Source organism: Tribolium madens, unplaced genomic scaffold, assembly GCF_015345945.1.
Source record: "Tribolium madens isolate multiple individuals breed KSU strain unplaced genomic scaffold, Tmad_KSU_1.1 Scaffold_91;HRSCAF=231;Tcas5.2_LG7, whole genome shotgun sequence".
NCBI lineage: Eukaryota > Metazoa > Arthropoda > Insecta > Coleoptera > Tenebrionidae > Tribolium > Tribolium madens.
The window spans coordinates 17,349,218-17,362,064 of NW_025401063.1; the positions used below are offsets into that span (position 1 = coordinate 17,349,218).

A 12,847-nucleotide genomic window follows, 5' to 3' on the forward strand; every position below is an offset into this window, starting at 1 on the left:
TTTTTACTAATTTTCAAAAAAAAATAAAAAACAATTTTTGTTTAATTTTTTTATTTATAACAAATAACTAATACAAACTAATGCAAAATTGTAAAAAAGTCGAAAAAATTTTTTTTTTATTTTGATGAAGATTAAGTAATATTCAGAAACAATATGTGCAATTGTTGTTTTGCAAAACTTTGATGAATTGGTCCGAGAAAACGGTTTTATGGATCAATTTAACAATTTACAGGGCCATGGGGAGTACATAAACCTATAAAAACACCTTAAAACATTAATCTCCCCATCAATATTTGTGAATACGCGGTAGATTTACTAACACAATGCAGAAAATTGCTTTTTTTCTCTTTCTTTCAAATCAATGTTTTAGGGTGGTTTGCACCAACTCTAGTTAAACTTAATCTCGGATTAAGAACAATTGTAACTATAATAATAACAATGGTTACTATGGATTTAATCCGAGATTAAATTTAACTAGTGTTGGTGCAACCCACCCTTAGAGTACAAAAAATTGTTTTTGAAAACGTCATTAAAGGATCTTCTAAGACATTTCTTTTAGTTTTTGGAACTACTCTTACATTCTCTGTGCGGTTATTGGTTGCTGAGATATCGATGATCAAAGATAAAAAGATCTTTTTTTATTAAAAGTCAGATATCTCAGCGGCCAAATGACGTAAGAGAATATAAAAAAAAGTACTAAAGCCGAATGAACAGGCTATCTGAAACATCCATTGATTTCACTAAAAAAAATTCCCCAAGTCCGTGAACCAAAAACAAAAACCAAAAAAATTTACATTTTTTTTCTCGCGCTATTTCCTGCGCTTGCGTGATAACTGTAGCACAGAAAAAAAATTTGTCAAAAGATCTCAAAACAAGAAACTTAAGCTTTAGAGTGGTTCTTTAAAAATGTAAATACGACTATTTTTCGATGAGATACAGCCTTTCAAAAATCACCAAAAAATTTGGTAAATATTTTTGTTTCTTTATTTGTCTCAAGTTAGTTTGTGCTTTATTCTCTAGATATCGCTCACTAGCCGTTAGGTATATTACAAACAACATTTTTTAGATTATAAAAAACCCAGTAGAAGACTGCTTAGATTTACGTCTAGCCGACTAATTACGAAGCTTAACGTGAAAGAAATTTACAGTGTAATAAAGACTATTCCCTGGACCTCGACACGTCTTGAGAGTTCTTGTGCTAATTGTTGTCGTTGATGTCTAACTCGAGTGTCTTAGTTGTTCCTCTTACACGTGTAATTACTTGCTCGACCAGTTGCTATGGTAATTTCTAATTAAGGACTTAAGTGTTGTCGGAATTTTCCAGTTATTTTAGAAATTCTCGTAAAGAAATCGTACACAAGATTCAAATTGAAACCATTGTTTCGAAGAATTATTTATTGCGGATTCCACCGTTAATTAAACATTTTCTTCCTTCCTTAATACATTTTTCCGATGTGTTTGTCTCAACAAGGCTTTGTAACTTTATTAGATCAATTCCATTTAAACATCTTGAGTGGATTATTCGAATCCCCTTCGTACCAAAATTATAAATTTAAATGTCAAAACACAGCCGCGTAGACTGTCATAATTTATATTTAGTTTCGGAATTAGCATTCTATTAAAAGTTGCCCCCTTCTTGTAATTACATCTGGATTCGGGACGAGTTTAGAAAAATAATTCTAATAAAAATCTCAACAGAGAATATGGTGATGAGACTTGACAGTTCGTTAAAAATCTGTCACCGGAGTCACGGATTTATTATCACAGTTTCAAATTTTAAAACTAAGAAAATTAAACGGATTATAAAAGGGGCGAGTTATTATTCTTAATTTCGGAGTTTTCCCCTTTGTTGGGGAAATCTCATTCGTTGCGAGAGAAATCGTTTTCCACCTCATTGTACTTTTAATTGTCACGCGAAAGACGCACATAATAGGGAAAGGCTTAGGGCTGAATTAATATCAAAAACTAAATACAGTACAACCTCTTTAACCCGAACAAACTAGCAGTCGAACAGTATCAAAGTGGTCTCTAACTTTTCTAAACATCTCCATTATACCTACAGGGTGTTTCAGAACTCGCCTCCCAGGGAAAAATGTCATGTAAGCTAAAATACCAGGAATATGGAAAAAATGTTTAAAAAATTCTATTCTGTTTTGAAGTTATAAGAGTTTAAAATTTGCATTTTGACTTTATTTATTTCCCATGTATTTTTGCTGCAGCTTGTTAGAAGAGGAAACAAGGAAGTTGTATTCTAAATAATTGTAACTATGTTTAACGTTATTTGTGCTTTTTGTTGGCAAAATTTTTGTATACTTTTATTAAATAATTATGAAAAAACATATACAAGATTATCAATAACATTAAATACCTAGACATAAAAAATGTCAAATGTCAAAAAATTTTAACATTTTTTCATGTTCCTGATCTTACTTGGAATTTTTCTCTGGGGCGCGAGTTCTGAAACAACCCTGTATAGTATTATTTATTACATTACAATCATAGCCTCACAAAATTAACACACTAAATTGGTAGTTCTTTTCGGTTAATTTGCCATTTCTTTTTTATGTTATTTTTGCAATTTTTTATGAATTATTTCATAAAAAAATATTATTAGAAATAGTGAAAACAATAGAAAAAAATATATAATAGCAATAAACGCTTATATACACAAATATGTAGGTATATTTGTTGTTTGTGTGAGTATATTTAAGAGAAATAGGTATGTAATTACAGCTAATTAGCTGTAACAAAAGGTATACTTATCGAGTTGATTTTTTGAATCTATAGACGAAATAACTTTAGCGCTGAGGTATACATATTTATTATCATACAACTTTTATGTCACACGAATGTAATACAGTTTCTTTTCAGAAGCCAATAAGTCAAAATAACAATTTTTCTCAAAATGAAATATGTAGTTCAAATGATACTGTATTGTTAAATCTTCCATTTACACTACTTTAAATTATTATCAATTGTCTTTCAATAAAGACTTTGTTTTTTTTTTCACCTTTGCAAGCTTATATAGAATGTAGTATCATNTTTAGTAATGTTATTTGGAATTTTATTATTAAAAATTTGAATTTCAATTTGTTTTTTATTACTAGACTATTATTGCCAACTTAAAACAAGTTTGTTTCTAAAATAATAACAAAAATGGGAAACATAAATGTAATGAGAAAAAATTTTTTTTTGATTTTCCTTTTTAAATTTGGAAATCTTTTTCTTTTAATTAAATTATTTTCTTCCGCATATTGTTTGTGGCAAAATTATTCGATCAGAGCAGTTTTTTCTATCAAAATAAGAGCTAAAATTATGTAGATAACTACACCTGCTTTCAAAACTTTCGCGTACACATTTAAAATAAAGTATCAACAATTTTGGAAAATTTTAGTTGGGTGAATGGGCAATTTTGAAATTAGGTTAAAGATGACATTGACAGCATTTAAAAAATTGTGATCGATCCCTCATGCAGGACACAAATTCCTGTCTTATTAGTTATTGTGTTAATTTATACATACCTAATAATTGCAGATGAAAACCAATGCTCTCTAGAAAACAAATAATTCGGCAGTAATTAGTGTTTGAAGGTAACAGAAATTTAATTGAAATGAACTTTGAAAAGATTTTCTCTTAAATTATTTAAAAGGGCTGCATCCTGCTCCACGTTTTAAATTTTAAGTCTTCTCGAATACGGCCTTCTAGTCAGGATCCAGTCTTCCTACCTCTTCCTTTTCACAGGGGTGCGAGTTCTGGCGCACTCTGTATTGCGTTGTTTTTTTTTCGTGATTTTTTAAATTTTTACAGTATGATGAAAAAAAGGCGCCCGTGTTAATCCACACGTTATAAGTGATCTTTTATTAAAGACGAATTCGAAGACCAAAATTGGATTTGTGTTTTAGAAAAGAGAAATCTATATAATTAACAGTTTTAAAATAATTTTATTGTTAAAGTCTAGATTTTGATACTGTTGACAGTGTTCTTAAAAAAATGTGTAAAAAGTCTATTGAAATAAACTTTATTGAAGATGTTAGGATACCATTTCTTGGCTCCAAAGAAAATTTATCAATGTTGCAACATTGCAAATATCCTAGGATACAGAAAATGTCCAAGTAATATTCAATTATTGGAAACGGTAGCAACAAAAAAATCAATTTTCAATGTTGTTTGTTCTGTGAAATTTAAACGATTAAAGTCAAAAAGTCAAAGATTAAAAAAATTAATTGAAATCATTAGATACCTTTCGGTCGTATCGTATTGGAATAATAAAATTATGTAAACTTTACAGTTTTTTATTTTATGCAGGTGACAATATCTTTCCTAGATACGAAAAATACCTGAGTGAAATAGTTTTTTAGTAAAAGAAAATTGTGCAATATTGCCGCTTTGTGCTGTTACACAACAAACTGTTTAAATTTGAAAAAGAATATATTTAGACTATTTTTGGAATAATGGTCACAATGTTTCAATAAAAAAGGACGCGCCTGTTTCAATCGTGGGCGCCTTTTTTGCATCACTCTGTATAGGTAACAACACTTAATTTTTTTTTTTATATTATGTACAATTCTGTTTTATTTTATACTAATTTTAATAAAATATTATGAATTTTGAGATATCAAGGTTAACCAACGGCAGGTTTAATTTATGTTCCAGCATAATAATAATTATAACAATTATTATTTATTTTGACGATTCCTATTTTTTTATTCGTACACACTTTTCAATGGAAAATCCTATAAAGTGTTATTCCGTTTTTTCTTCTTACATTTTGTAACATAACATATTTGACCATACCTATTGATTTTTTTTACTTTTTTAATACTATTGAGTATATTTTTCGATTACCACAATACCCTGCAAATTTGTTTTGTGTTTTATGTTTATTATATTTTTTGATTTAAATTCACATATTATTCTTTAAAAGTGATATGACTAAAATTTTGCAACATAATTTATTGTGTTTTCAATTAGTCTGGGATTCTGAAAATTATCTAAGTTTTTATTCAAAGCATTCTTGTTCTGTGCAAAAATAAATGAATTTGAAACAAGAAAATTATGAAAAAAACATTTATCTTTTAAAAGTCAGCTTGTGACTTACCATTTTATAGATGAAAACGGAACTTTTTTTAAGTTCCATTTTTTCACAAAAAAAACTTATGAAACTATTAATTAAAAAAATTAAAAAAATATCCGCAAACGTCAGAAATATTACCTTTTTGTGATGTGGGGTAAAAACACTGTTTTTTCGCCTAAGCGTTTTTCACTTTTACCTGGCATTTACTATGACATTTACGAATGTTGTCTCTTTCTTGTTTCTTTCGCTGCTTCAACATTTTCTCGAGAAGTTCAGTGTAGATTATCAGCATTCGACATTTTACACTATAAACTACATTAGTTATTCAGTAGTTAAATCAATTAACACTTTCGAAAATCTTTTAAGGGATTCCGAAACTGATGCGTGACGTTTGTTATGATTTTATTGCAAAGCGTCCTGATTATTTTATTCATTTACTTGATAATTATTGAGTTGCTCTTTTCTCTATTTGAATCGTTTGTTATCTGGAATAAAAGTAAGTTTATGTGCTTCATCTGAATCATTTGCCTGAAAAACATGTTGAAAAAACAACATTACACAATATGTACGTCTGTAAAATTGACAAGATGGTCCGTAAAGTCGTGTCAATTTTACGGACGATTTTAATTTATGACTTATGAGTCCGGAAAAGTACTACTTTAAGGAATATTTTGGATTACTTTCTACAGACGATTTCAGAAAAAAAGGATTTTGGAATAGTCTAATACGGTTAACACCACGGAATACTTAGATCGGATTATAGACGTTCTACTCTAATAAACGAAAATTTGAAATGTTAATTTCAATTTAGTACAAAACAAATAAATTTAAACGATTTTTTTATGATTTTAGGATTGTAGTTGGGGTTTTAACTAAAACAGATTTTTGTTAAGTAGCCGAACCAGTTTATTGTTAAGTTGAAGAAATGTATAATAAAATGTAATATCTTGTCCAGAAGTCGTTTAAAAACAGTCTAAAGTAGTGTTTTGTGGCGATAAAATCGCATTCGGTGCGGTTAATAATGAGGGGTAATGCGGTTCCCAGATAGTGTCAATCAAACTAACGACAGCCTTTGTTCCAGACATAAAAGAAAAGTACAAAATTTCCTACCTTGTAAAACTTCGCCCCAAAACAACTGTGATGGTCCCACTGCTGCTGGCGGCATTTACGAGGACCTCCACGACGCCATTCCACGACCAACCCCAACGCATCACCACCACTCCGCCGGTGGACATATCGTTGCCCCTTCCATAGAGGTATGAATCTCATTACAGCACCCTTCCGAAAATAAACGCATTAACTAAATTATTTCCCGTCTTTACCATTTAGACCGGCACATCCGGCTTGCTATTTTTTATACAAAATTAATTTTCTGACAAGACAATGCACTCGCGAAACGAACACACCTTGTCTAATGCGAATTTACCGCAGCCAAGTGGACTTGCATTACTTGATAGGGTAAAAGACACCCTTTGTGTAGTCGGTCATGTGAGATAGTCCGGTCAAATTAGTCATAAAAATAGTGGTCAAAAAACGAAAATTCCGACAGAGCTAAATTTTGGTGGAGACCTTGGGTACACCATTAGAAATAAAGTGTCAAAAGTCCCCATCGATCCCATGTGTGCTAAAAAAGTTATTCGGGGTCAAAGGTCAAAATTTGAAGTTTTTTAGATTTTTTTCGAAAACGGTAAGTTTAATAAAAAAAGTAGCTCAGACAAAAATGATAGATTTTAAAATTATCTACAAAAATGGTCTTTATACTTTTTTTCTAAGAATCACCATTTCTGAGATATCGCGATTCTAATAGTTGAAGGAGTAACGTTCTACATCATATGCACATACAGAGTGCGCCAGAACTCGCACCCAAAAGACAAATGCCATGTAGGGTAAAGTACCAGGAACATAGAAATTTTTTTTTTTTAATTCTATCTATAAAAATTTCAAAGTTATGAGAGTTTAAATTTCGCACTTTGACTCTATTTATTTTTGTTGGAGAAATAATTTTTCAAGTTTTTTTGCTACAGGCTATTAGAAGCAGAAACAAGGAAGCTGAATCCTAAAATGTAAATCTGTTTAATGTTATTTGCGGCTTTTATTGACAAAATTTTTGTACCTTTACTAGATAATTATAAAAAAATATATATACAAGGTCATGAATATTTTGACAGATAGAATTTTTTAAACATTTTTTCAATACTCTGGGTACTACCCAATTACTCCCTTTCAAGGAAGTGCGCGATTTTTTGAACACCAGGTATGTATTACTTTTTAATTCTAATGGAATCGAGATATTTATAAGTTTAATGAAGTAGAAGAAAAAATTCAAGTAAGATAAGATACCAGGAACATGGAAAAAAAATTGACATTTATTTTTTGACATTTGACATTTTTTATGTCTATTTAATGATACTGATAATTTTGTATGTTTTTTTACAATTATTTAATAAAGGTACAAAATTTTTGCCAATAAAATACACAAATAACATTAAACAGAGATACAGTGTAGGATACAGCTTCCTTGTTTCCGCTTCTAATAGCCTGTAGCAAAAAAACTTATTTATTAAAAATTATTTCTCCAAAAAAAATAAATAGAGTCAAAGTGCAAAGTTTAAACTCTCATAACTTTGAGATTTTTATAGATAGAATTATTTTTTAATTTTTTCCATGTTCTTGGTACGTTACCCTACCTACATGACAATTGTCTTTGGAGGGGGAGTTCTGGCGCACTCTGTATGTGCATATCATGTAGAACGTGACTCCTTCAACTTTTAGAATCGCGATATCTCAGGAATGGTGATTCTTAGAAAAAAAGTATAAGGACCATTTTTTAAGATCTATAATTTTGGTCTGAGCTACTTTTTTGATAAAACTTACCGTTTTCGAAAAAAAAAAATGTTAATTTTGACCTTCGACCGCGAATAACTTTTTTAGGACACATGGGATCGATGGGGACTTTTGACACTTTATTCCTAATGATGTACCCAAGATCTCCACCAAAACTTTGCTCTGTCGGAATTTTAGTTATTTGTTATGTCTATTTTGACTGGACTAAGAATTATCCCAGACAAATGTAGTTTTTCTTTCTTTCATTAATCTTGTGGATCTGGTAAAGCAAAGGAGAGCGAGCTTTTTAATTACTATCCGCTTTCGAAAGGATTTACGATTTTTGTTTGTTGTTGTTTTTAATAATTATTTTTTATTTGACAGCTTAAACCACTTGTAAACGTAAAGGGGATATACTCGGAACCGCTGGACTCGGAGACTAATAGCAATTATTCCACTATTTGACCCGTCAACAAAGAATTGCATGAAAGTACTAAAATAAAGTAATAAACGATTTTATTGTTTCGCTTTATTGCCAGAGCAATTTGCTTGAAATCATTAAAATTTGGGCACAATTTGTTCCTATGTTTATGTCTGATTAACAATTCGGTGTAACTAACACGCTCTAAACACGCAAGAATTTTTGAAACCTTGGGGTGTTTAAGGATAATGAAATTATTTTTGTTTATGTAAATAGAAGGGGAGGAAGCGTTCGCATCGCTGGAAATGTCGTAATCTGAGATTCTCTAGAAATCTAAGAGCAGTATCCTCGGATAAACTTGCATTTTCCGATGCACCGCAGGCGTTTCCTTAGCGTTTTACCCACCCATCTATATTAACAGAGATTTGTGGAGCATGTTAATTTACACTGTTTCCCCTACATGTTTAAATATATTGCGGTTAGATGTTCATCTCCTTCTCATTTTCTACCCGTGTAATGTGCAAATATCATTCTTGGAATTATTAAAGTTTGAGGGAGCAAGTGCGTTAATAACCCGCCCGTGTCTGTTCGCTTCAATGTGTCAAAGATATATTTATTAACTTCTACAGAGCGTTCTCGAACCCGGTATCAAAATTTTATCGATGAAAAACATTTTAAACTTTTTAGTTTCTGGTTTACTATACCAGATGAATAAAAAGTGTGGAACCAAACGTTTTTTGGTTTTTGGAAAAACAAATTGATGAATGATAAAGTACTATAGAAATGTGATGTTTTATCAAGAATAAAATTTTTCGAAATTTTTATCTGTTTTTGAGTTCTACTAATTTTTTAATTTTTTTAAGTGGCAACCCACAAGAAAACAGGCGTTCTTTGTAACAATCACACATGTCCAAAATCTTAATTTGTGGGAAAACCGATAAAACCTTTTAGTTTGTGGTGAGATTTTTTTCTTGCAAACAATTATTTTTATTCTTATAAAATATAAAATCATATTATAATAACCTCTGATGAAAAAAAAGATGGACATGTGTTGTTGTTTTTGGACATTTGCAGTTATTCCAAGAAACGCCTCAATTTTTCTCATGATCTAAGGATTACAACTATCTACTTTATAAGGGTTTTTTTTTTTAATTCGACGTCGCAGTTGGCCGTGACAAACTCGTTGTGAACACACCATGAACACATACTCGTTAACAAACCAACATAACCTTTCACAATTTTAGTAGTATGCACAAAATTAATCATTTTCATAATTTTAATCTTGGTGGGTTTGTTCACAATCAATTCTACAAAGCCAACTTTGACGTCGAATTTTAAAAAAGACCCGATATTTAATTTATTCAAAAAAAAACATAAATTGCAGTTTTGACAAAAAATTACATAACTTAAAAACAAAACAAAATTTCGTTCTCAAAATACATTCACATTTTTTATATTACTTTAATTTATATTAAATATTATTTTCTGGAGGCAAATGATTTTAAAACACCCGCTTGGTTACATACTTTTTATTCACCCTGTAAGTATATAACATTTTTGTACCGAGTTTCTAGACCTTTTGTAGATATTTCGGGTGATAAAGAATGACTGTTTGAGTTGGAAGTAGAATTAAGAACTTGTTTGACTGCTTGTAATATTGCAATTGGTTTGGTTTAACAGATATTATTTGTTATTTGTTACTCTAGTTGCACCAATCCGAAATAAAAAAAGTTAAAAGATAAAAAAAAATCGATCTTTATTACAACAGTTTATAACAATAATTTATTAAATTTGAGAGGGATATGAAAAAAAATGTTTCCAGTAAAGATTTCAGTTTTATACACAATAAATGATATTTGTATAGTAACTTTAATGTTAATTTATAATTATTTCGTAAAAAATAACAAGTTTACAAAATTAAATTATAATAAAGCAAATTTTTCTAAATCGTATATATTTGGGAACAAAGATACAAATAAATTGGTAAAATATACTGCATTAATAGAAATAAGACGAGATTTAAAAAGAAATATTTATTATTTCATTATACATTATTTATTGTTAATTTAACTCTAAAATAATTTGTAAAAAACTTTGACGTTCTTGACAAGTATCGTTCTAATAACACGTACTTATTTTATGTATTAAGAAATTTGAAAATTGTATTTTAAAGTAAAAATACTATTTTTATTCTTATTTTTGGAGTCATTTAAGGCGCAATAATTTTATCTTTCAATAGTTACCATTACCTTACTTGTACAGGGTGGGGCATCGGTTACGCGCACTTGATAAATCGTGACTTCAAATTAATTAAAACTGACGATATTTCATATACCTAACTAATTATTGATAGGGTATAATTTGAGAATTTTTCTAATTTTTTTTGATAATAAATGAGTCCGTAACAGTTTTGTATGTTTTATGAATACATTCTGTTAATTTACCTATAAAATTTTTACACTAAATGAATCTGTACCTGTCAGCGCATCAAACTTTGATATCACAATTTCAAATTTTGACTTGGTTATCCAAATAATCGCTTTTTTTATTTAAACACAAACCAGACCCGTGATTTATGACAGAATGGTATAATTTGCCAACAAAAGAATCATTTACTGGTAGCCAATTGCTTTAAAGGGTCTTTTTGTTGATAACGTTGGAATTTTACCCAAACTGCAGTTCCCCATTGTCACCTAAATTTACGATGGCACAAGTAGTAGGTCATAAATAAAAATGATTTTTAAAGTTAAGATGGAAAATTGCGTTTATTCAAAATCTAATTGGAATTTTTTTTCTGATTTTGTAAACAATTATAGGAAGTGAATCTGTGTAGGTCAATATAAAAATTAGAATTAAATTTTTTGGGAGAAAATTACTTTTTATTTTTTTTTGGCTTTGTTTGCGAATGAAAAATTACCAAAAAATTAGAGAATATACCTTACTAATGCCCAGGTAAGTGTAAAAAAATTCAACAATTTTATTTAATTAGAAGTGGGGATTTTTTTTTGGGCGTAACGGATGCCCCACCCGGTACGTTGCACTGGCCACCAAGAATCAGAAGAAAAATAACAATACCATGTTAAATCCCTATGTTCGAATTTGAGGCCAGACACCCGGTATAATGAAATAATAAATAATTTCTTTTTTTAATCTTGTCTTATTTCTATTAATGCAGTATATTTTACCAATTTATTTGAATCTTTGTTTCGAAATATACAGGGTGTTCCATTTTTATTGTTACAAATTTAACCAGGTGATAGAATATTTAATTTTAAGATAAGAGTTTCCTTTATCGAAAAATTTTATATAAGGGAGCCACATCCCCTGAAAGGGGTGCATCTTTTAATGGATTTTTTCCAATATTTCAGAAACCATCGTAGATAAAATTACAAAATTTGATACAACTGATAACCTTTATACACCCAAATGAATTCAAAAATAAAATGTCGAAATTTTTACTCAGGGGGTTTTACTGGGGGGTTTATTGTAAAAAGTACTCTAACTATTTTCGCGTTGATTTTTGCCACTTTCAGCCGCAAAATTCTAAATTTCGTAGTTTTTCACAAAAAAAGAGCTCTCTTGCGTTTTTTCGATAAAACTTACTGTTTTTGAGTAAAATCAGTTTACAATTTGTCTTATAGACCATAAAAAGGATAAAAATTTAAATTAAATTTGTTTCACCCTTTAAGATTAAAACTTTCGACAACTGATCTTTAAATTCGTTCAGGTGTTTAAAAGTAATCAGCTGTACCAACTCTTGTAATTTTATCTATTCTGCAATAGTGGGAAAACCCCATTAAAAACGCATCTCTTTCAGGGGGTGTAACATTTCTTGATACATGTGCATAGGAAACTTTTGTCTTAAAATTGAATATTCCATCAACTGTTTAAGTTTGTAACAATAAAAACGGAACACCTGTATACGAGTTTGAAAAATTTGGCTTATTATATTTTTTTTTGTAAACTTGTTATTTTTTACGAAATAACATTAAAGTTACTATACAAATATGATTTATTGTGTATAAAACTGAAATCTTTACTGTAAACATTTTTTTTTTCATATTCCTCTCATTTTTTAATAAATTATTGTTATAAAGATCGACAAATTTTTATCGTTTAACTTTCTTATTTCGGCTTTTAATAATGCTATCGAAAATTCATTGACAGGCCCTGGATTCCAAGGTTATACGATTTTTGTCTTATGGTACTCCACTACATAGACAGTCATTCTTGACCACGCTGTATTTGTAATTTTTGTCCATTATTAAAATTTCTTTACAATTTAAATTTCCAGATGATAGACGTGAAGAACAACATCCACTACCCTAGCGGCTACCCCATCTCCCAACACCCACCAGTGTTCTTGTGTTCGTCTCCAGGCCCGGACCCCTACTGCTCCCAGGACCTCTACAACCCCGTTTACGAGGAGCTTAGCGACGCCGACAGCGAACTGGCTCCAGCCCCGCACAGTGAGGACGAGTTCGCCGAAGACGAACTAAGCCTCGGGGGCGACATGGACCGCCGCCGCC

The 12,847-nt window shown here is 30.1% G+C and overlaps 1 protein-coding gene across 1 annotated transcript in view; it reads left to right on the forward strand.

Moving 5' to 3' along the window:
• LOC123011558 overlaps window positions 1-12,847 on the forward strand; it is a 43,834-nt gene that overhangs the window by 30,233 nt on the left and 754 nt on the right. Inside the window, 3 exon segments of the mRNA XM_044409058.1 lie at window positions 6,156-6,330; window positions 12,613-12,845; window position 12,847. The exon segment at window position 12,847 is cut by the window's right edge and continues 754 nt beyond it. Of these exon segments, the coding sequence (XP_044264993.1) occupies window positions 6,156-6,330; window positions 12,613-12,845; window position 12,847 (409 nt within the window).